Source organism: Aulonocara stuartgranti (genome assembly GCF_965226115.1).
Source record: "Aulonocara stuartgranti genome assembly, chromosome: 2".
NCBI lineage: Eukaryota > Metazoa > Chordata > Actinopteri > Cichliformes > Cichlidae > Aulonocara > Aulonocara stuartgranti.
The window spans coordinates 34,952,177-34,977,054 of record NC_138940.1 but is presented as its reverse complement, the minus strand read 5'-3'; the positions used below and the strand labels follow the sequence as shown (position 1 = coordinate 34,977,054).

Here is a 24,878-nt window from a genome sequence, read left to right as displayed (position 1 = left end):
TCCTGAAGAGATGCAACACCATTCTTTAAAAGATATTTCCTGATTTTTTGATTTGGATCCAAAAATCTCCTCTTTGTGTTTATTGGGGTTGAGGTCTTGTCCCAGTGAAAGCCATAGCAAAGCATGAAGAACAACTCTGTCCCTTCCCTCTATAAAGATGCCACATGTCCTCTGTACAGTTCTGTGGAGCTCCATTATTTCCCCAGGGGTCTTCACGTGTTTGATGTGCCACAGATTTTAGACTGCATACCCCTCCTAACACAACCCTGCCATTTATCCGGGCAGCACAGGGAGTACTCTGGCTTGTGAGAGAGGAGACTTCTGTGACTAAAGTCTAGCATAAATCTAGTAAAAGAAAGCTGGATTAACAGCCATGAGCCTAGGTTACTGAGTATGCATTAGCTTCACACGGAGCATCGGGTATCCGGTGGTTAAGACACACACCTGTAGCATACCTGGATCATCCAAGACCTAAAAACTAGGTTGGCCCAAGCATTTTTTTGTAATGTTTTAAATAACTGAACACATAACTTACAGAATACATACAGAGATACACTGTGCCTGAGTGGAAACTTAAAAGCAATAATCACATTTTCAATTCACAAAAAGTCTTAAAGTTTAAGTTGAAAATAGAGCAGGTTTTTCATGAGGTTTAATGTAAGTGCCCTTCTCATATCTCTTGTTTCATTCCATTTATAACACAGACTACTCTATTGTTCCACATATATTACTCTGTCATGATATATAAATAAACCAATAAATAAATGAATATACCTATGTTTTTGGTAATAGGAATATCAAGGTTTTAATTTTAATTGACTGGTATTTAGTATCCACATCCAGCCATTCACATTCATACAAAGCTTTACTCGGTACACGTTATAATGTTTTTATCTCACTCTTCGGTGCTTGCATCAGGTGCGACATCTTGCCCAAGGACACTCCAACATGTGAACTGAAAGAACAAGTTATTGAACCACAGACCTTCAGTGGTGGCATGGCCTGTGCCAAACTGGATATTCCAACCCAAATCCTTGCATTTAACTCTGGCCTGAGGCCTATAATGAAGACTATGTCGCTCTTCATCCATTTCGATTTCATATTTAAAGTTCAAATCCAGTCTGGGGCCTTGTCTGTGTGGAGTCTGCACGTTCTTCACGTGTCTGTGTTAATGTAAATGTAAATGGTTCTCTGTCTCTATGTGTTAGTCCTGTGATACACTGGCAATCTGTCCAGGGTGTACCCCACCTCTCACCCTGTGGCAACTGGTATAGGCTCCAACCCAACCTGAATTGAATAAGTGGAAGAAAATGGATAGATTTAGATTTTTAACACACTTAAGGTGGGTTCTGAATTACCTATGGATGCAAAATTGTTTTTTAGTTGTAGTAGCCACAGTGGGTAGAACTGCATATTTGATTTGGCACAGTTTTACACATAACTGATGCAGTACCTAATAGATTGGTGTCTCTACTCCTCCCGAGTGTACATATTGCTAATTAATATAATTATTTATAAAATGCCATAAAATCTTATTTATTCGTTTCCCAGGTAATAAGACAAGATGTTTTTAAATAGCATTAACGAATAGCTTAAATTAGGATATAGCTCAGTAAAATGTAACTAATCTGAAAATTACAATAAATCACAAATAACTACATTAAAGTTAAAACAAATTATTAAGCAATATCACATGTAATAAAGTAATAAAGCACAGTCAAATTCAACAAAGCTAAATAAAACAGAATCCATACAAGTTTACTAAATGTATTATTAAAAACTGGAAATTTGAGGAGGTATTCAGAGGGACCTCTATGTATGAGTAAACATTAAAATTTAAGGTTATAATTATTGTTTGTTTGTTTCTGGAAATAATGTAATTTTGCAGTCTTTTCTTGTCTCGTGTTTCTAATTACCGGTAATACCTTAAATGGCCTAAGAGTACTTAGGACACTTTCATAAACTGTTACATAATGTTCCACTACAGGTACATGTTGCCATCGAGCGCGGCTGTTTACGTCGGAACCGTCTGCCACACACAGGACTCGCCTTCCCAGAATTCCATTGTGCGCAGGCGCAGAGTGCGTTGCCTGACAGTGGTAAACAGACGTCAGAAGGGAGTCTTCGCCTCGAGTCAAAACAAAACAAAATAAGTCGAAAAGATCCCGAAGGAGTGAATATTTGTACCGACACAACAACAGGAAGTTTTACAAAAGTCAGCGCGGACTAGAAACGGCAACTTGGATGAAGTTATCGGAGGCTTTTCACGGACTTTTCCACGGATTGTAAACTCTGGAGTAGCAGGAGCTTAAGCGGCTAACGTTACGGAGGCTATCGGTGCTGTTTTCAAAGTGCGGCGAGTGGGAGCCGACAGACCTGCGGGCGACCCCAGTTTCACCCAAGCGCCTGCGGAGAAACTGCGAGGCTTGGTTAGCGACACAACGAGACGAGGGTCGGCTGAGTTCCGGGCTGCGGTCGAGTGGGCTTTTTAAAACCCGCTTCTTCGAGTATCGTGTGCCGCGGCAGGACTGTGGGGAAACATGGCAGATGGTGACATGCGCCCGACCGCAATGTGGCGGACCGTGCAGACCTGAGGCGCGGACTTCTCTTTGCACATTTCTGTCATCTCTCTAGTGTTATAAACAAATCCCGAAGCGTCCTTACTGACATCTTATCCTCGCTGGAGGCTCGTTTTTCCCACCAGAAGACAGACAGAGACGTGTGCCAGCGTACCGGGGCAGTGTTGAACAGACCGCCAGCTCGGACAGTCAGCCGCCGCACATCTTCACTTTGACTGACTAAGCCGCACCGGTTAGTGGATGTCTGCGGAACTTAAAATAAATAAATAAATGAACTTTGGTCGTTTTCTCTCCCTTTTTCTGGTCTTGTGGAGACCTCAGACTGCCCGGTTGTTTACAAGAACAGCCAGAAGCTCCTTTGTAACCGCAGCCAGCTAATCCTCGCATGCATACTGCATAGTTTCACAAGAAAACTTCACGTGTGAGTTCACAAATTTAATCCGCAATAATTACAAAATCTCCACCCGCATATAAACCACTCTCTCCTTGAAAGTAAAATATAGCAATGTAAGCGATTTTAAATGGCTTCAATTTCTATTTTTAGCCACACATGTTCACATATATATATTTTTTCTTCTTCTTCTTCTTCTTCTTCTTCTTCTTCTTCTTCTTATTATTATTATTATTATTATTATTATTATTATTAATAATAATAATAATAATAATAATAATAATAATAATAATTTCCAGATGCGGCCGCAAACCCCGTCTAGGTCCAGATGTTTTGGTGCTTATTGTCATTGTGCGACTATCTTTTTAGATTTCATTCAAACAAAGAGAGTCCCGCCCCAGCCCTCCTTATTTCTATATAAATCTGAAGGTTTATGATAGTTACTATTAAGGAGATTATTTGGGTTCCCTAATCTCCAATCTGAGGATTAACCGAGGCTATTGGCGTGTTCAGATTATTACGTCTCTTTTCTAGGCCCTTCGGTTGACACCCCCGCGGAGGGTGAAGTATATTGTTTGTTTATTTTTGTTTGTTTGTTTGTTTGTTTATTTTAAAGGTGGTGTGTTTGTTTTCTCTTAAGGTGTCATCGGCTCAAACTTACCTGTCAAACTTTAAATGTTTTAAGTTGAACACCTCTCTGAGTGGAAGTTCAGAGGACCGCCATGGAGGAGTCGCCAGTGTCCCCGATTGACCCAGATTTTGAGCCGCAGAGCAGACCTCGCTCTTGCACGTGGCCGCTGCCGAGGCCCGACATCACGGCTGTCAAGTCGGAGGGGGCGGACGGCGCCGAGTCCGCCGCCGGGACCCCGCCCGCTGACGAGGACAAGCCCGAGCCCCAGCAAATCGCGTCCGAGCCCGAGAAAGCGGCTGCGGCGTCCGTGGAGGGCGGGGTCGTGGCCGGCGTGGGCGGACCCGGAGCGACGCCGCGCAAAGGATCCTCCCGGCGCAACGCGTGGGGGAACCAGAGCTACGCGGACCTGATCAGCCAGGCCATCGAGAACTCACCCGAGAAGAGGCTGACGCTAGCGCAGATATATGAGTGGATGGTGAAAACTGTGCCTTACTTCAGAGACAAAGGAGACAGCAACAGCTCCGCCGGCTGGAAGGTGAGGGCTTCATCTGCAGGGAATCATCTGAGTCAGTACACAGCCAAGGTTATCTTTATGTTTATGGGCCTTTTAGTTTTAAGAGTTAAGCTGAACTGTAATAAAATAAACACTTAGGTCCACCAGGTAAAGGTGTCAGTAAGAGTTTTTCCTGGCACACCACAGAGCTGCATTAAGAGTTACGGCAGAGAGTGTGTGTGTTTCCTTATTTAACCCAAGTTTGTGCATAGGCCAGCCATTCTGGTTGTCCTAGTTTTAAAAATAAACTAAAATACTTAACTTTAAGTAAATAAGCTTTGGGAAAAGTGGTTAAACATATTATTAATCACAGTTCTGCTTATTTTCCTTTTAGTGGGCAGGAAAACCCCTGGATGGCATTTACAGGCAGTACTGAGGTTAATCACGTGACCTCGTGCACATTGTTAAAAGTTGTAAACATTTTGGAGGTGATACAGCTACTAGTTGCTAGGTGGTTGGCATTGGTTGTTGACTGTCACTGGGTGAAAAAAGATGCTTTTCTACTCTACCTGAGGACTGGGAGCGCTTCATACAACATGCCTCATTTACACAAACACCCCCCAAACGCTTAAGTGCTTTCTATCTAACAGTCACACTCTGATGGTTGCATCAGGGATGCTCAAGGATGTTTGGGATGGAGACTGGAGCAGCCAGGGATCGATCCACCAACCTTCTGATTATCCTTGGGCCTGAACAGCCTGAATGTTAGATAGGAGGCACCCAGGTAGAAAAAGAAGTGCTGGTGTGAATGAGGCATGTTGTGTACATGCTTTGAGTGCTCGAGTAAAGAAGCGATCAATAAGAAGCAGTCCAAGTTAAATAAAAAGCACTGGAAACATCTTCATTTTTACACTTTTGACAATTTTGTCAAGCTACAAGAAGCACCAGGAGGCTTTGGTGCAGATGTTTATTCATACTTGTGGTGTCTGCGTCACGCCGGCTGCCTAAACAGCATGTTGAGTTTGTATTTTAATACCTCTTCTGATATTGTTATGCTAGGAGGAGACAGATACCTCCTCAATAAAACTAAAGCTGAGGCCACACTCATTTGTACTACTGTTAGCAGACGGGTGGTTCCCAGCAAGCGTTGGTGTGAAACCCTTCGAAACAAAGTTGTAATTGCTCGGGCTTATTACCGTCTAAGATCGTCTGTTTTGGTATAAACCCTTTTCAAAGATAATAAATACATTTTGTGTCATCCAAGATGAGACAAAAACTATTTTGAAAATCCTTTACTAAAGATTATATCCACAGTAGCCATACTTTAATTTTATTATTCTCATTTAAAGATAAGTGATTAATCTGCAAATCACCAGTGTAATAAAAGCAAGTTTCACCACTCTGCAACCAACTTGAAACACTTTTGGGGAGTTATTGTAAAGAATTATTTAATAAATAAACTTTAATTTCAGTGGCTACTTGGATGTAAAAATGCATTCACGGAATAAAAAGTCAAATCTGTTAAAAAACACAAAAAAAGTAGAAAAGTTTGCTCCAAAATAAGGTTTAAAATGCTTTTTAATCCTGAAAGTTTTCATTCAGTCAGCATCTTTTCTATTGCTGGATTCTCCTGTGAGTTTCAATTCATGACTCTCTCTTCATTGTTGTGTTTTGTGTTTTTTTTTTTTGTTTGTTTTTTTACCTTTTGATTTTCAGAATTCAATTCGCCACAATTTGTCACTCCACAACAAGTTCCTGAGGGTACACAATGAATCGACCGGAAAGAGCTCTTGGTGGATGCTCAACCCCGAAGGAGGCAAGACCGGCAAGGCGCCGCGTCGCCGGGCTGCATCTATGGACAACAGCAGTAAGCTGCTGAAGAGCCGCATGAGGGCCAAGCAGACCAAGAAGCAGGCGGGAGCGGCCGGCCTGGGAGGCACCGCAGGTGTGTTGCAGGGCGATGGTGCCACGGGCTCGGCGGGCGCGGACAGCCCTAACTCATCCCAGCAGTTCTCCAAATGGGGGGTGAACAGCAGCAGCCCCTCGTCCCGCGGCAGCCTGGACGACACGGATATGTGGACCACCTTCCGCCCGCGCACGAGCTCTAACGCCAGCACCCTGAGCGGACGTCTGTCCCCCATTGCTCCGGGCCAGGAGGATGACGACAACCTGCCTGATGACGGCCTGCTGGGGCGGTTCTCTGCCAGCAACTTGACTCCCACCCTCACCGAGACGCTCATGGAGGAGCTGGACCTGATCGATGGCCTCACTCTGATGACTGGACAGCAGGGAGGGGCCAGTCCCAGCACAGCCCCACCAGCACCTCCCACTCCGCTGCCCTCCGCCTCCACCCTGCTGCCTCGAGGCTCCAGCTTCCCCTCCTTCCATCAGCTTTCATCCAGCCTCCCACAGGCCCCTACCCACACCAGGGCCACAACCTCCGTGTCTCCCTGCGGGCCCGGCAGCAAAGAGCAGACGACGTTCAGCAACTCCCTCTTCAACCCAATGCCCACCCCCAGCTCCCGTGGGAGCGGCCATTACAGCGCCCACGTACCCTCCAGCTTGGAAGCGCTGCTCACCTCCGACTCCCCTCCTCCCAGCGATGTCCTGATGGCCCAAGTGGATTCCATCATGCCGAATTCTGGAGGGGTGGGAATGATAGGTTTGGGCACGTCTGTTGCAGGAGTGAGGTTGGGTAAGGGGTTGGAGCCGAACACCGTGTCCCCCATCGGGCTGCAGGCACAGATGCAGCCTCAGCAGCATCACCTTCACCACCAGCAGCAGCAGCAGCCACCACCACCGGCGCAGCAGCAGCAGCAACAACACCAGCATCACTCTCAGATGGAGTTGGGGATGATCCTCTCAGGTCTGTCTCAGGACCCGTCACAGCTCTCTGCCCTCAAAGCCCAACACGCCGCGCTACCAGCCGTTGGCTCGCAACACGGGGGGCCCATCACCACCCTGCCGGGAATCAGTCAGTTTGGAGTGCCGTCCTGCTTCTCCACCGGTCCGGGTCGGCTCCCTACGGACTTGGACATTGACATGTTCACCGAAAACCTGGATTGCGATGTGGACTACATAATCAACAGTGACCTCATGGACGGAGACGGCCTCGATTTCAACTTCGACCCCATGCTGCCTGGAGGCCAAGGCTACCCGGGACCGACCACCACGCAGGGCTCCGCTCACAACTGGGTGCCCAGCTAATCACTCACCTGACCACACGGTGTTAGCCAGGTACACCAACCACTGTCAGAGACACGAACTATTTACTAGTCTAAAGAATTAAAAAAAAATTGTCTTTAGGTGTTGAAAACTTAAATATATTCAATTCACGGTGGTGCGAAGTAAAGAAAAGCAGCAAATCTAGAGAATATTTAGCATTTTAATTCAGGATTTAGTGAAAATGACCTTCGGTGATCAACTGTTCCTTAAAAAAAATCTATATTATATTAAATGAAAAAAACGTAATATTTTCAGTATTTTCCGACTTTCTAATCTAAAGCGTTTTTATCTTTATTCTGTTTTTTTCTGTCACTGTAGATTGAATATTTCCACCCCTTTTAGTTTTTTTCACAAAGATCTGCTCATTACTCACAGCATTGCATGCAGATATGGCTAACAGATCTTCTCAAACGGCCTTTTTAAGCGACAGCGAGGTGAATGATCCTCTCTATCGTCTTTGCAGGAAACTAATCTCCCATCAAGATAACGTCACGCAACCACCGGTTGATCCCTCCTCCCTGCTGGCCGAAGATTCTTGTCTTCAAAGCGCGCCGTTTCTCTTGGACTTTTACAAACGAAGACCTCACTCATATCACGTGCCAAGACATGCAGAGGAAGCGGAGGAGATTCAGGCTACTATGCACAACTTTCTGTTTATTTTTATTTTGTTTTGTTTTGGGGGTTTTTAAATAACACTCGGACGATTGGGCTGCTAGCCATTTTTGTTGTTGTTGTTTGTTTTTTTGTTTGTTTGTTTTTCACTGCAAACTGATTTTTTTTTTAAATGTGTGACTTGATGGTTTTTGGTTTGGTTTTGTTTTGTTTTTTTAGATTGACAAGACAAATCACCTATTTCCCCGTCCCCACCCCTCCTCCCTCCCTCCCTCTGGCTGGAATGAGTTTCCACTTTAGTTATGTTACACGACAAAAGCTTTAGGGCGGATATGGTACTCCGGATCTCAAAGGCGCTGGTTTGAGAGACTTGATGGACTGTTTTTTTGTTGTTGTTGTTTGTTTTGTTTTGATTTTTGGAGAAATGGCCAGTTTTCCCGCTCGGCGTGACTTGCCAGACCAAATGCTCGTCTGAATGAGGTACACTTGCCCTGCTGCACCGACCTCGATACAGATAAAGCGAGCGAGAGGACTGTTGTGAACAGGTGGAAGATAAAGATGGGACGGCCGGAGGCATGAAACATGTGGTTGCACATCTTGCCCTGATTAAATGTACGATTTTAAATTCATGATTTTAGAGAAAAGAGTTGAGAGGGTATGTACTTGCAGTTTGGCTTTTTTTTTTTTACTTCAATCCATTGTGTTAAGGTAGATGTCAGATAGAGGGTGTTTTGTTTTGTTTTTTTAATCTCTGATGTGCAGTTGAACTAACAAAATGAAGAAATGGGATTTGTGAATTTACACACGGGGCATTCAAGGGTAAATCCATACGCTAACGAGTGATTGGTTGGCCAAGTATTACATTGTCCTAGACAGCTGACATGCCTCCACTGTCCAACCTGACTCCTTCTTCTTCTTCTTTCTTTATTTCCCTCGAGCCTGTGCATTTTCAAAGCACTTAGGTTTCCTGCAACACAGGGACCCCACACTAAAAGATGCATCCATATTAGGTTGTACCATCTCAAAAGAAGAGAGTTTATGATCCTGTAAATGTACAAATTGCGCAGGTACACGATGCTATGCAGACCTATCTTTTGAAGGAAATTTGAGAAAGAAAAAAAAAGTCCCTCCCTCAAGGGTTTGTTTTTGCTATTTAACATTTTCCCGATATATTGTTGGACGTTTTCTTTTATTATTCAGTACTAACGTTGGAAAAGAAAAATTAATTCACTGTGTGAGAAGTACAAAAAAAGAATATATTTGATGATAGTTTTAATATACAGTTTAGATGGAAATCAGATATTAATACGTATGAATATATTACTAATGACAAGTGATGTTTTTTTACACATTGGAAGAAGTATTCTCAGATCATTTTTAACTGTAATTTTCTATACTTTTATTTTTGTAAAGAATAAGATGCATGTAGATTTCTTTCTTTTTTTTTTACATAACCAAAGGAACACTAATATTTGCATTGGCATGGCATGTAGGGAGCGCTTGGGCCTGAGTATACTCAGTGTACATAAGCTTTGCAAAACAGCAAATATACATACATACATACATACATACATATATATATATATATAAGCGAGAGATACCTGTAAGGTGACTTTAAAAGTTGAAAGAGGCAAATACTTGACAGTTTTAAAGCAGATTTCCAGCCGCCTGCCTCGTGCTTCCTGTTTTCTTTTTTCTTTCTTTGAGTCCAAGTAAAAAAAAACGATTTTTAAAAAATGCATCAAATAGGAAAAAAACTTTCATCTCAAAACGAGGCTCATGCAACCGTTATCTCTCAGGAAAAACAACACTTGTGCACAGACCTAATCAGATGCCGGCAAAAAAATAAACAAAAATGAATAAATGAACTTTATTTTGCACAATTTGTCTTGTATGCAGACTGGAAACCAACTCACAGCTCCCCCCCTCGCATCCCAAATTTGACTTCACCTTTAATTTTAGCTTCTCAGCCGTGTAAATCACAGCTAGCTTGTCCCCTCGGTTGTTTTGTTTTGTTTTTCTGCCAATATTTAAAACACTATAGCACGACTTTACTCTGTAGCGACGCTTTATTTTGTCATCTCTCCCCTTTCTTAACTAACTTTTTGTGTTTTTGTTTCGTTTTTTTAATTTAATTTAAAAAATCCCTGGAGTTTATTATTCATCATTTCGCTGTAGCTGTGTGAATATGTTAGCCTCTGATATGTTTAAAGCACTCTTCTTCTTTCTGTTTTGTTTTTGTCACCCAAAAATATTTCCTTTTTTTAAAATTCTCATTTGTTTGGTTTTGTAATGGTGCTAGATGTCATATCAGTTGTGATGTTATCCTGGAATATGCCACAATGCAAGGGGTGCATATCGGGGGAATTTTTTTGTATAGGGCACAAGGATAACGACTTGGTGTTATGGTAGAAGTTCACACGCAATCAGTAGGAATTAATACAGAACCCCTACTGTGCCGTGTGAGGATATTATCATGTGCACACAAGTTAATTATGTCCGCAGGAGTTATTTTAATTCGTGCAAGAGTTATTTATCTCCTGCAGGAGTTATTTACCTTGTGTGCACTAGTAATTTATATTTTGCAGACAAGATTTGAAAAAAAAAAAGACTCCATACTTTCCTCGTCCTTGTTATTTTTATAAACCCGACCCAACCTGGTCTTTTAAATCTAAAAGCAGGGTAACTGCACTTATTTTGAATCATAACACGATTACTTTTGTTATTATGTTTTGCACCCTTTTTTCTGTTTTTTTTTTTTTCCTTAACCGAGTTCCACAGTTGGGGAAATTTTAGTAACATCTGACTAAAGGAGCGGCGGCTGGTTGGTGAGAATCTACTTTGATGTCTCTAGTTTACTGTTGCCTCCTTGAAGCAGTCAGGTGTGATGTTATTACTTCTCTTGTGTCTCCCCTTATGTAACTTTGTGAATATTCTTCATCCTTCAGCTTTTTTAAGTAGCAGTTAGTCCCTTCATGTTTTTACATTTTAAATCGCCCCTATTTGATACAGTATTGTAGCATTTGGCAAGGGTGAAATTGTTTTTTCCATTGGGGAGGGTGGGAAGTTGTGCATAAGCCAATTATATTAATGATTTTTTTTTAAATCATGTTGATAGTTTTTTTTCATCCCCTGCGCCCCTCTTTATTAGTTTTCTTTCTTTACACATTGTTAAAGTCAGCCAGAGATGACAAACAGTTCTGAACAGCAAAAATCGATTCAATAAACTGTTTAACCCACTTTTCCTGCTCATTGATGACTTGTGACGCTTCAGACATGGTGCACTTGTGCATGTCTTCCACTAGAGGCCGCTGTGATCCAAGGATCCCGTCACTTACGTACAGGTATGCACTTTGTGCTGGTAGTTATTCATCTTAAAACCACGTCACAGCCTTCCTGAGTATGCACAAATTAAAACTTAAACACCGTCATTCAAAAAAACAAAAACAAAAAACAACCTCAAAGACTTATTGTAAGCCTACAATTATAACTCTTTCCAGGACCTAGTAATATTTTTTCCTAGGAGGATATGCTATGCAAATATCTTGAGCCTCCAAGGACTTTGTAAATTGGTCTTGGGATCCACCATGTAATACCATTTGGAAAGCATCTGATAGGCAACAGCCTAATTCTTCAGCGTGACAGTGATCCCAAACAATGCCAATACAATAAAAGGATACCTGGATAGAAAAACTCACAATTGAACTCAGTCCTGGACTGGCATTCCCAGAACCTCAGAATTATTGAAAAATCTTGACAGAGAACAGAAAAAAACACGGCAAACATCCGAAGAAGTCCGGAGAACTATTCCTGAAGACGACTTAAAGAAATGACCAGTTCAGGCTGTGTTGAAGAATAAAGGTCATACTAAATATTGACTCGTACAAACACTGTTTTTGCCTTGCATATTGTATTTCCATGCATGTTTGTACTTTTCAATACATTCCGTTGCCTATTTCCCAAATAGAAAATATAAAGAAATGAGAGATCGAAATATCATATATTATCACGAGTACACTGGCCAGTTCTCTGGCACTCAGCACTATCACTGATGAAATCTATCACTAGAAGCAAGCAGTCTCTTTGCAGTGACCTCAGATTGTGCTGATGATATGTGATGCCCCATTTAACTAAAAATAGGTAATTCAAACATATTTGATGTCGTGGGAAGTGATAAGACATCAAATCAAACAGCTGAAAACAGAAAAACAGGCTATGAGCGCTTGTTTCTGAACTGATAGCAGCAGCACTGATATAGCACTGCCCCCCAGTGGGCATTCAAGAAGCTGCAAGTGGCCTATGTAAAATAAGAGATGTTTTTATACAATTATGTTTTCAATTACTGTAAGTATAAACAGGAAAAAAAATCAAATAAAAGAAACCAATAAGATTTAAATCACACCTTTTGAAATACGACTTGTGAATCAGAGAGTTAAAACTGAGCCAAAGGTATCAGCTGGCAAAAGGATTTATAAGAAATTAAATGTCTGGGTGGACCACAGAGCTTTTAAACTAAGTAGCCTCAGGCTTTTCTCTTTGGAGGAACAGACAACAGTAGGCAGATTTATTTTTCATAGAGCATCTTTATAGAAAAACATTTCTTCACATTTTCCAAAAAAAACCAAAAAAAAACCCATTTTTTTGTCTTTGCACTTATTCTCTTTTTTAGGTTATTTATTTTAAGGTAAGGTCCTTTTTTTTTTGTAAGTCTACTAAAGTTGAACATTTTTAACATCCATCTGTGTCAAAGGCTCTTGCTGAGTTGCTGGGGCTTGTAGAAGGTGTCTGTTAGAAAACATGGGCGTTCACAGCTGCAACGTTCATCAGAACCGGCTCCGACCTACACCAAGAAAGAAAAACAAGAACTGTTCCCACTCGGGCAGGAAAAGCTTTCCCGCCTGTCAGCCGGGCTCGTTTCCGGCCCACGTTCAGCCTCCAGTCGTCACATCCTTCCACTTCAGCAGCACTCCAGTTTTAGCCTGAAGGCACCTGTGTTAACAGCGCTTTTTGCTTTAGTCGATATGGACTTCAGTTTCTGTTCTATATCCTGCAGTTACCAATTCTAAATCTACAGTCTGTCACACTTCTACAACTACCCAGGCCGCAGCATGACAAGTAGGTCCTACTGTCACCCAGAAACAAACAAAACAAAAAGTACTCCAAAAGTTTACTACAAAAAAAAAAAAAAAAAAAAAAAAAAAAAACAGTAAAAAGAAAAGACAGAAAGGAGATACAGGTGTTATTAACAGCTACTCTGCACATCGCTCTGCTAAGTGTACCACGGGTTCTCTGCTGTGATGATCTACTTCGATACAGTTCACACAAAGAAAGAAAAGCTTTAACACAAATCCCCGAACAAAAATCTGAACTCACAGATCAACCTTAAGTGTTATTTATTTTTAAAATTGCTCCAATTGATTTTTTGTACTTTTGTGAAAGGTTGAGGTCTTAAAGGACCCGTGGTCTAACATTTAGTCTCTGATTTGATCGTCTCTGAAGCGTGTCAGTGGGGAGAGAAAAAAAAAAAAAAAAAAAAAAAAAAACGTGGCTCAGCTTACTCGTCGCTGTAAGAAACAGCTTACTGACTTCTTCAGATTAGTTTCAGAGTCCCTGTGCCAGAGCTAAACTGAAAATATTAGAGCAATATTTCACTGAAATATCCTGAAACGCGTACCTTCACTCAGAAATCGGGGCTGGGAAACAAAAGCAGAGTCTGAAAGTTTGAGGACAAACAGTCAAATCTTTTTCTCTTTTTTTTTTTTTTTTTTTAAAACACGTCATAAAGACGAGACCCACAAACTCAGTATGTCTACTCATTAGCTACCTTGCATTATAAATATATAAAGTTTAAAAAAGTGCTTATTAAAAGAAACTATAGTGATGTGATAACTTCCAGCAGTGTCATTCTCATTTTTGTTCTTGACCAGCATTAATACGAAATGTCAGGGAGAGCAAAACGGTCGTCCTTCACAGTCCTCCTCCAACACTGACAAGGATTGTCCACAAAAAAAAAAAAAAAAAAAAAAAAAACCCCAAAGAACTGGTCTCCCATTAACATTCATTCAACGTGTACACAAAGATATACGTTTTTGGAAAAGCATATTTAATACAAAAGGAGCCTTCTCAAACTAAAGAGGAGAGTATTGGCCACTGGTAACACACTGCTGCTGCGACCGACTGGAACACAAGATGACAGGTAAAAATTAAAATAACTAGCAATAATTGCACATAACCTTCGAGAGCCAAGATGTCTGATAAGAGGACTTCACAATAAGATGAGTTGCAGGAGGGGTGTGGCACGCTATGGTTTAAATATACTGGATCTGAGGAGAAAAAGCACATTCAAAGAGGCACAGCTGCAAACAGTGCAGCTCTGTGTCCTTAAAAGTGCCGCTCTCACCCCACGTCACTGGCTGCTCTTCAGATGTCTTCATCCTCTTGTTTCCGGGTCTCTCTGTACCGGCGAAGAGTTTTAATGACGTGCCTCTACATCCTCTTAGGCAATCATGTACTGAGTGATGGCTCTCAGCGCGTACAGCAGCTCCGCCTGCAGCCGGGCCTCCATGATTAGTAAGTTTATGTGTATCTGAGGAGAGAAAAAACTAAACATTAACACCGAGGGCTGATGCTAGTGATAACTAACAGTTTCTGGGAATGTGTTGAGTGGACAGGTTGATGTGACGGGGAATGCGCACATTTGTTGGAGTTATGCTTCTAGTTCAAATCTGTGCTGTAGGGGGCGCCAGTATTACTCCCTGGTTTGAACATGTAAACCATGAGCCACAATGCATTTCATCCTTCTGCACTTTGTCCCTGCTTTCCCATCTAAAAGCTAAAAATCACAAAATATATTTAAAAATCTACACTGCAGATACACCATAACCCTACACCCTGACATCCACCTGCAACTTTAATGGCCTGTTCAGTACTCTTGTTTCCAGCTCTTCAGTTGGTTCAGAAAAAAGCTGGCAGAAAAAAAAGTGCTGAACTGACCAGCTTGGAGAGAGAAATCCCAGAGCAATGCAGGCACACCAGTACGAGCATAAAATACCTGAACTGGAAGCTTCTCGGATGAGAGGTGAAACATCTTCAAGAAACTTAAGTCGCTTTCTTTTTAAGCTCCTTAGACCAAGTATAAACCTTTATCAATGTGGCTCGAGTCAATGCAGTTCTTTTCCCACCTGATTTTAGCGTTTCTTGGTTTAGTTTTAGTTGATAATGATCTCAGTTCAAAAGCGAAAGCTCTGCTGATCCTGCCAGATCCTTGTTTTGCTGCATTTGTGCCAAATTAAATATTGCGGCTCTCACTTCTAGCGTCATACGTTGTTTGCAGACATGACAACTTTCTTCGTAACACGAAAAAAATAGTCTTACCCGTTCTGAAGTCTTAAGTGGAGTCCATCTCAGCGGACACACTGGAGTTTTGGTGGAGTCCGGAAAACAGGCCACAGCCTTGACGTACAGCTTCAAATCTCGCTCCAGCAACTGGTTCACTTCACCGTAATCGTAATCATCGTAGCTGCGACCAAAAGCAAACACAACTTTAACTATTGAACACACACACAAAAAAGCAGGTTTCTGTACGTCTCTTGTATTTTTTATTTTTATTGTTTCGGCACGAAGTGGCAGCCTCACCGTATTCCTAACACACAGTGGATGTAATTCCAGATCGCCCTCTTCAGGTCGTCACTGTGCAATGAGGAGAGGGTGGCTACGCTCCTGAACCGGTCATCCAGGAGGTGCCCAATGTCAGAATACAATCTGTTGACTAAGGAGAAGCCGTGATCTTCCCAGGAATAGTCCTAGAGGGGAAAAAAAGGGGTCACATGAGTTTTCCTCATTGTGAGCAGTTCTGAAAATTGCAGTCAAATAGAAGAACATAACATTTTTTTCCTCGTGATTGATGCCAAACCTTTAATCTATAGAGCTTAAGTAGTAAATATTTGAAACTACTTTTCAGCATTAGTAATGCTTTTATTTGCTCTACTTTTGTTTTATGATGATCCCCTAAGGCTAGCCCCACCAATCTATGTACCATGCTGTTCTTCATTTTGTGGTTTTTAGAGGCATTCATTTGTAAAATGATCCAAAAGCGCTGCAGAATATGATTTTGTTATGATTCTTCAAGATTTCTCCCAGATATGTACTAAGTCCTATCTCCACACAGAAAGATCCTGGCCAGATGATAGAAACCCAGGCCCTTCTTGCTCTGAGGCAACAGTCAACTGTGTCACCGTGCTGCTTCCCATCAGAGAATTATGCCTTCTGCGATACATTTATTAGCGGACATCACCTTCGCTTTGTTTTCAGTGTTTAGTAACTGCTAAACTACAAGCTTCGGGCTCTTCCTGCCATATGCTTCCTGAGCAGCTGCCTCACAAGCCAGGTCTCTATTGTAGTGGTCCTCAACATCTTTCAGCCGCCCCTACAGAGAGGACATGATGCCACTAACAAGCACAAATGGAGGACAAGTTAAATGATGCCATTTGGGGGCAGCTTGAGCTGTGGGATTTAGCTTTTATAGTGAAAGTAGGAAAAAAAGTAGAGGACTTGGAGAAAAGAGACTCCTAGCTCTCTGTTGTACTGTTTCTTCTCCTGTTAACAAATACAGATTTTCTGGTAATTTACACAAAACTTACATTTCTAAAAGCTCTTATATCTATTTTCATTTTATATTGTGCCTTATGAACTGGACCATGATTAAGAAAACGCATCTAATTAAAATATGAAGGGGAAAAAACTTCAGCTCACATCTTGTTAGTTATTCCTCTCCTGTTGGTCTGTGAGCCAAAGCAGTGTGTTAAAATGTCAAAGAAAGTACTGATTAACTCACTCTGCCTCGGGCTGCCTGATACCAAATTTACATGTTAATTTGGCTACCAGCATCTCAAAGTGCTTCAGACTGTGGCACAGATGCACTTCAGCAGTGGAGAGTAATAAAACTGTGCTAATGTCTTTAATAGACACCAGCCAGACAATCGGAAACTCAGAACAAAAAACAAAACCCTACACATAATCACACTGACACGTTCACTGCTATAAAGACACTCACCTGAACTCTGAACACTTGGAAGTGGTCCTCCTCCTTGCGCGCAAACTCCTGATAGCAAAAGTCAGGGTCTGTGATAAAACGCGAAGGATCTGCGAGGCATATCATCTCCTCCTCCTCCTCCGTGTCTTTAAAAGAAATGATGAAAGCAAAGGAGATGATGAGGCTAAGTAAGGAGTGGTAAACGCTCAGGTTTCACACTGTGCGACTTCACTAATGCTCGAAGAGTGAGTGGGAATGTCTCGGTGGTGTTACCTGTCTGCTGGAGTGTTTGCTTTTCACGCTCTTCCTGGGACTTCTGGATCCTCTCCTTCAGACACGTCACATCACCACTTGAGTCCAGAGACTGTCGATAAAAAAAAAAAAAAGTATCTCATCAAGTTTGATATATTAAAGCAACTGCTAAGGGTACAGAAATAATCTAATTGTGTATGCAACATCAGAAAATATCCAACTGAATTTGATGATATTTATCAAAGGAAAAATACTGAACAAATTAATCGGTCATTTTACACTATTAAACATTTTTTCCAATCCTTATTATATGATGTAAGGCCAGTGAAATAAAAAAATACACTCCTAAAATACATTTTCATCTGGTAAAACTGGTGATATTTACTTTGGCTATCTTGGCCTTTTTCTTCTTATTCCTTTCCACAAGCACCAGTGGGTTGAGTGATACCAGTATTGCACATATTGGTCCCTTTTTTAAAGCTATTCTAACTATTTATGAACTAATTTCAGTTTATAGCTTCAGATATGTATATAAGTATATTTTTACCCGTCGTCGTGTTATGTGTTCGGAGGGAGTGGCGAGGGACTGAGGCACATTGGTGTTGCCGTTGGCAGCGTCACAGGGGCAGAAGGTCGGCGGAGTACCGTTGGGAGATTTGGAGGAGAGAGGGACAAAGTCTGCGTCTGTGTCGCATCCAAACACAAAGCTGCAGAGGGAGTGGCAGTGGGCCAGGATCACCACGGCCTGCACCAGCTCAGCCAGTGACCAGCACTGCTCGCCCGCCTTCAGCAGCGTCTGGAGAGCAGAGGCAAAAACAAACACACATTTAGAACGAGGAAATGAAATAAAGCAAAGCATCAAAGTTTTTTTTTTTTTTTTTTTAAATACTTATGTAAATGTTACATTTTATCCGTGGTCTGTCTTTGCTGTACCTGGATATGCGAGCAGGCGGTGAGCCAGGGTTGGTGGGCCAGCACTTTGTTAATGTTGTCAAGGAGCCGAAGGCGAAGGGGTGCCACCTCCAAACCCTGCAACCACTTGGGATCCCCGCCCACCCTCAGAAAATGCGCTGAGTGCAGGTACACCAGGTAGTTGCAGTGATGACGTGCTGCAGCCTGTTAGTCACAGGAACAAAGATGAAAACTCAAAAAAAAAAAAAAAAAAAAAGCTTTGTGTATGTTTGGCTGCATGATGACAGCTGGTGAGGGGTTTGGATGTATCCTAGAGAGAAAAGCCAGGTCACTAACCATGATGGCGATGTAATGGCGGTATGGCAGCGGCAGGGGGCCATCCATGTGCAGGATGTAATGCTGTGTGCGCAGGAAGCTCTCCAGGTACTGAGGGTGAGACGCCATCTGCTGGGACACGGCATCTACACTCCCCCTGCTGACCAGCAGTGACACTCGCTCCTTCTCACCATTCACCATCATCTGCAGAAACAGTGACAAGGACGAGAAAGACTGTTGGTTTCTGGAAGAGGGACCTTAAAACCATATTGTACCATAAGATATAGTTCTCCCATTTTGTGGGAAATAGCTATAATGGCTGAAACAAAGTGCTGACAGAAGAAAAAAAAAATGAGAACATTAATGGCTGTGAAAAATCTTAAAATTATGCTGGATGAAGCTGCTCTGAACTACACCACTGTAAATCCAAAATCTTTGGCTCTTTGGTGGAGTTTGGACGTCACTAAAGAGCGACTTTGACATTTTACAGACAAAGCAATCAGTTAATCCACAATGGGAACACATTTTATTATTTAAAACTGGCAATAAATAAATATATGGGACAAAAAATAAAAATAATTCAGTAACCCGAGGATGACTTTCTTTTGGAGTAATCGTTAGATCTGTAGGAAAAAACAGGCTAGACTTCTGTGTCCGTGACATGGACCGAACTTGTTTTACCCCCCCCCATAAATCAGCTGAAAGAAAAACAGCCTTGGGAAAACAGCAGTGATACAGGCGCCACTGGCAAGTGAGCGCATTCCTTGCATTATTCCTTCTCCAAATAAAACAAGCAAACAACAGTAGCTCAGCTGAGAGCTCGTCAGACAAACAGACACCATGGCAGGTTGGCTGCAGCAGGGCCAGATGCTTCCTAGTTCAACACCACTTCATTATTATCAAACACAGAAGCAGCACTGTGGATTTTTTTTTTTTTCTTCCAAAGGTACTTCTACTTCTGTGAAATGAAAATGGACAGCAGCCTGCTAAAACTACAGGGGGAAAAAAAACACCCATGTTTTCCTTAGAAAAGGGGATTTACATGCTGGGAGGAAGCACAGACGAAGCAACTAATGTGAAAGTTGAGCTTAAGAGGCCTTGAAGAGGGAAGCTCATGAGCAGCAGCAGCAGCAAAGAAATTCATAAGCCCTAACAGACAAACAAGGGAGCGACTGGGCTCAGGAGCCAGAGGCCAAGAGAAACAGACCCATGCGGAGAGGGGAGCTGGATCGCCCTCATGGGCACAGCCTCTGTCACCATCTTACAATCGGTTCTAGGAAAAGGTGTTTGGGAACTCAGCCATGAGCAGGAATCAGCTCCACTGTATGTGAAACCCGAGTGTGGACGGCACTCATCAAAGCCAAATGTTTCACTCCAGTTTGGCAAAGACTTCTCCCTTTAACAGCTGAACGTCTGTCAAGGATTACTACTGTCCTGTCAAATCACAGACGCCTCAGCTTATGTCACAGATAGTCGTAGCAAATGGCGACTAGAAGGACTCGCTGCTTAATTTTAGCCTTGGAGCTGAATACCAAAGATCTGTACATGTGGTATTTCACTTCTCCCTGCAGTCGACCAGGGTTTCCTCCTGATCCTGAAGGAGGCTCCACCTCTTGACCTATTATAGACTCCATGCTCAGATCTTAAAAAACATGTCAAGACAGCACAGATTTAACAAACGTCACACTGAGACTGACTTATTTGTATAAACTACGAGTTATTTTAACTCTAAGGAGAATGCAAGGGAATAAAATGAGCTGGCAGTGAATAACGCAAGCTTAGATGCAAACCCTGACCCTCATTTATCTGTCATCATACATGAGAAATGGTTTGAATGGGAATGTAGAGTGCACAGGTGCCTGCCAATCAAAACCTGACAAGAGCACATTCACAAGAGTAGGTCTGATTAGTATGCTGAGCTGCAGAATCTAGGTTACAGCTCCATCAAAGCACTAACTGGCTCGATGGGGCCTGCACCAGTCAAATAATTAACATGTAAGGAGATCTGCGCCTGTTTTTTTTCCCTAGTCTTTTCATTCCGGCATGAAATGGACTCCAACATAGATCGATCATACTTTTAGGCAAATACAAAAAACAATGACCAAGCTGTGCAAGCACAGAAAACTTCTTTATAGGACTAATTATTTTCCAAGTAATTTTGCTGGACAATATAAAAGATGTACTGTTGTGACTTTTTGAAATATTGCCAACTCAGTGAACAGATAAAGTACCCACTGGGGACACTCAAGTTGCTAAAATTACTGTTTTATATTATTATGCACTAGTACCTGCGATGAAAGAGGAATCCTGCCTCAAGTGTATACCCTTCTCCCTCACAGTTCATATTACATAAATCAGATATAAGAAAGTGAGACACCATTTCATCAGGAACAAGCTGGAAAGGGCTCAGGATGGGTTAGGATTATGATGGAGGAGAGCACAGAGGCTACAAAATAACTTGCCACCAAGAAAGGAGCTGTGGCTGCTGCCATTTGGAAGTTTTTCAGTATATTACAAAAAACCCCAAAAACAAAATCTTGTTCTGACCCCTCAGACTGTGCACGAGGCTCAGCAAGCTCAGCCACACCACAGACAGTATAAAATAGGAATGTAAGGCAGCCGATTGTTTGGTGTTTTAAAACCAGGTTATATGAGCAGGAGACTGACTGTGGCAGCAAACCTCACAATTTCTCAATCACAACTTGTCAACCAATGAACATATCCTGGATTATCCTTTTAACACTTAAAATGACCAAAATTTATAAAACAGCTCTAATGATTTAGAGGGTCCAAGGGCTGTTTTCCAATCCATTTCTATAGGACCGTTAATCTTTTTACAACACTGTCAGCTGTGAGAAAGAATGCACTGGCTTCTCGTTTTAGAGCCTGAAGCCATCTCCATGTTTGTGTATCTCCACCTGTCTATGCTAGGGTGTGATTTTATATTTTAAATACTCCCATGAGAAAAATAAGCAACTGTAAACATATATAAAAGGGAAAGTATTTCAAATCAGAGATGGGTATGGTTAACAGTTAAACACCAGTCTACAATCCCATCAACATTATGACAAACCCTCGGCAAAATAGGAAACTAACCCTGAAAATGGCACTGACACTCACCCTGCTGATGCATCTTTTCTCGGTGTGATTACTTCAGCTAAAAAGGTTACCGTTAGAGAAGTCAAAGCCAAAATTAAGGACTTGTGCAAAGAACTAAAAACCCACAGTGCTAAGCAGTATTGTCAAATTTTAGCAAACACCCTGCATTCGTCATCACACAGATAAATACTGACAACACTCATAGAAACACACAGAAATCAGAAAAAGCAACCCTCTAATTGTCATATTCTGTTAATTTTCAAATCTGAAGTAAAATAAGCAACAAACCTACTCTTTTAGAGACTGAGGAGATGGGATTTGCCATCACATAATCAAAGAGGAAATTGGTATTTTGCAAATTTTCAAACATGTCTGGACAAATACAAGGTAATAAGTCAAACTGAAACAGGAACTACAGTGGATGTGAAGGCATTCAGAAAGCAGGAAATGACACATCCTACAGGTTTATGGTGTCTGTTGAGGACACAGAAGCAGAAATCAAATAGAAAACAAAGAGTTTACAGTATGCTCATCAATACATTTCATTTCAAAAAATCCTAAATTTTGCTATTTTTTCATGTCCTAGCTCTGTCTTGAAAGTGATCTATCTTTATCCAAACTAATCAACATTTTCTGATTTATATGCGCTGTGGGAAAGCTTTAGGCAGATGTATTATTGTCCCAATACCCAGCTTTATTGTTATTGCCTGATAACAACCCAGAGAAGCTGCACATAGCTTTGACAAGGCGATATACTCCTTACTGGCCACCCACATGAACACAAAAAAAAAAAAAAAAAAAAAAAATTGCACTGAAAGAAGAGAGAAAAAAGGGTAAGTAAGGGTGGGTGGTCATATAAAGCAGCATCATGTCTGCAACTGTGTATGCTATTACAAAGCATATTGTGGTTTCACATGTACACTCGGAAGCCTATCAATTCAGCTTACAGTACACGCAGAAACAAAGCAATTTTTTGTAGTCAAAAACAGGCCTGAGGGGGTGACATTAGAGCGTTGCTGTATTCAAATCACAAGATGCAGTCAAACTTGTGGCTTGCCTGCAAAATATTAACATAAACAACCCACAGTAGGGCCTGTTGTGAAAGAAAAAGATTCACAGGTGCAGATCATTTGACATTCAAAAGAAATCTCCTTTTTCCTCAACACGGGAGAGGACAGATAATTTGTGTATTGATCAGAGAGGACTACGGATGAAATGAAAAACAGGGATGACGTCACCGAGAGGAGGAAAGGTAAAGGGAGACAAAGACAGGCTTTGATAGCTGGCTGACAAACAAGCAAGGCTAGGAAGGAGAGCGCTGGACTAAGATGACACACAAAGAGAGGAAAATTACACCAGCAGCCGCTTCAGTGTGTTGGTGCGTGGTGGGCTGCAGGAGGGGGCTGCTGCAGATATAGGAGAAGGACATTCAATCTGCATTCCTTACTGAGTCTGGGAGGGGTTCAACCTCATCATGCGCCCACCTTTATCACCAGAAGAAGCAGCTTGGGGGGGTGGGGAGGTGTTGCTCTTGCAACCTGAACTTGGGGAGTAGTGCAAAACAAACCAGCTGCAGCCAAGATTGGAAAAGGAGAAGGAAGGGAAAGAAGCTGGAGCTTCACATACAACACAACCAAGATAAACAAAACACTGCTGCAGGATGATTTGGGGGGGGGGGGGGGACAAAGGCGAGCATACATACTGCACATGAATGATGGGACCTGTCAGAAAACATGGCATGCAGGTAGAGCAAGGACACTGTAGGGGTAGAAAAGACTTTCCCTGATAATTAGGTCTCACAAACAAGCAAAAGGTTTAAGGTTATCAAATCAAAAGGCAAATGCACGGCCAGTATATATTGCTTATCGTTTGTCTCCAGTTGCAGCAAATTTATGTAAAAGTATAGCAGCAGTAAAAAAAAAAAAAGCAAAAAAAACAAACAAAAAAAAGCAACGCATATTAGTCTTTAAATACAAAGTAGCTGCTCACATTCCTGCTTGTTTTGTTCCATTTCTGGACCTCTAATCTGCAGCAAATACGTCTCTTTCTGGCTACAACTTGGGACAGCGCCCCCCTTTTGTTGTGAAGTGGAAAAACACCGGCAGAGGAGAAAAACAACTTTGATTGGCAGTCCAGTTGAAGCCAGCAAAAAACAGCACAATAAAAAAAAAAAGTTGCCAACATTTAGAGGCACCGCAAGCGACAAAACCCGCACAATGCCCGTCAATCCTTGAGGATTAGGTATGTCTACACGCTGAATGTGTCCTGCAAAACCCGTGCTTGTGTGTTATTTAGGAGTAAATATATGGTGCTGCATTACTTCACAGCCACTTCTCTCCCCAAACCTTCAGATGATGTCATCGTCACCTGCAGCTTTCTCCTCACACTGCACCGTCTTATCGGGCTCTTAGTGCACGGACACATTAATAATCCGCAAAAGCGACGCCAAATTTAACACAAATATTAAAAGGAAGCGTTTAAATCTTCTCCCTCCTGTGGCAGAACAAAGGCAGAGCCGTCATCTCGCAGTTTGTGCGGTTAGGGTAATGTGTTCGGGCCTGGTTTTATTTACAGAAAAAAAAACCCAAAAAGAGAAACAGGTAAATTTGTAGCTTTAATCGGTCAAAATTAAGCGTTAAAACAGCGAGAAAGCGCTGCAAGCTTTACGTGACGCTTTAACGGCTAGAGATGGAAACCGAGCTCAGTGCGGTCCTAACCCCCATATTCAACCACTAAAACCCCACTTCTCCGCCGTCAAAATGTCATCTAAGTCAAACTAGTTTTCTTTGTGAACTGTTAAGCGTTAGCGAGCTACAACGTAAGTTTGCTGCGACTGTTTTTTTCCCTTTCCTTTTTTTTTGGTCGCTAATGTTAGCCAACCGTTCGTTAAAAACTTTGAAAAACAGTTAAATGCAAGCTAGCCGTCGTCTATCACCTCGTTTTAAGCTTTAAAAGGCATTGAGAGTGAATTCAAGAGCTGCCAAAAAAAGGAGATGTTTTCTTTGATATAAATGATCCCTTAGGCAAATGAATGAACGCTACTGAGTTAGCCGCTATTAGCTTCAATTGTCCTAAAACTAACTTACCCCCCTCCCCCTTCTCTGTCGAAATTCAGCTAACCTTATAACCTACCTGTTTCTGGACTCGCTGGCACTGGGTTCTCAGGGGGTACTCCATTTTATTCGTACAGAAGATCATTTTCCAAAAAAGTGTGCTATTTCATGGATGCGGCTACGTCCTTTCTTGGTGCTTTACCAGCTAGCTAACAAAGGCAGAGAGCCTCTGCTGGCTTCTGTCAGTCTGTAGCTGCAGACCGGACTGAGACGAAAACCTTCCTG

The 24,878-nt window shown here is 42.0% G+C and overlaps 2 protein-coding genes and 1 long non-coding RNA gene across 5 annotated transcripts; 1 reads left to right on the top strand and 2 right to left on the bottom strand.

Annotated features, from left to right (window-relative positions):
• Positions 1–984: 984 nt before the first annotated feature.
• LOC309718379 lies at positions 985–3,716 on the bottom strand. The gene is made up of 2 exons (XR_014279955.1): positions 3,632–3,716; positions 985–1,287 (listed from the first exon to the last, which is right to left on the bottom strand). It is a non-coding gene; the product is annotated as an uncharacterized lncRNA (long non-coding RNA).
• foxo4 (forkhead box O4) lies at positions 2,066–11,171 on the top strand. Of its 2 annotated transcripts, none has more exons than XM_082553513.1 (4): positions 2,066–2,811; positions 3,611–4,136; positions 5,811–7,331; positions 7,783–11,171. In XM_082553513.1, exons 2-3 carry the CDS (start codon positions 3,693–3,695, stop codon positions 7,299–7,301), a joined length of 1,935 nt encoding a protein of 644 aa, XP_082409639.1. In that variant the 5' UTR covers positions 2,066–2,811; positions 3,611–3,692; the 3' UTR covers positions 7,302–7,331; positions 7,783–11,171. The 2 variants fall into 2 exon arrangements, with proteins under 2 accessions (XP_082409639.1, XP_082409638.1); XM_082553512.1 differs by having other exon boundaries at positions 2,066–3,000.
• Positions 11,172–13,673: 2,502 nt separating this feature from the next.
• Positions 13,674–24,878, bottom strand: sesn4 (sestrin 4). 2 transcript variants are annotated; one of them, XM_082558433.1, is made up of 9 exons: positions 24,673–24,878; positions 18,463–18,645; positions 18,148–18,330; positions 17,762–18,010; positions 17,236–17,326; positions 16,984–17,108; positions 15,567–15,733; positions 15,306–15,450; positions 13,674–14,517 (listed from the first exon to the last, which is right to left on the bottom strand). In XM_082558433.1, exons 1-9 carry the CDS (start codon positions 24,736–24,738, stop codon positions 14,428–14,430), a joined length of 1,299 nt encoding a protein of 432 aa, XP_082414559.1. In that variant the 5' UTR covers positions 24,739–24,878; the 3' UTR covers positions 13,674–14,427. The 2 variants fall into 2 exon arrangements, with proteins under 2 accessions (XP_082414559.1, XP_082414560.1); XM_082558434.1 differs by having other exon boundaries at positions 17,236–17,327; positions 17,766–18,010.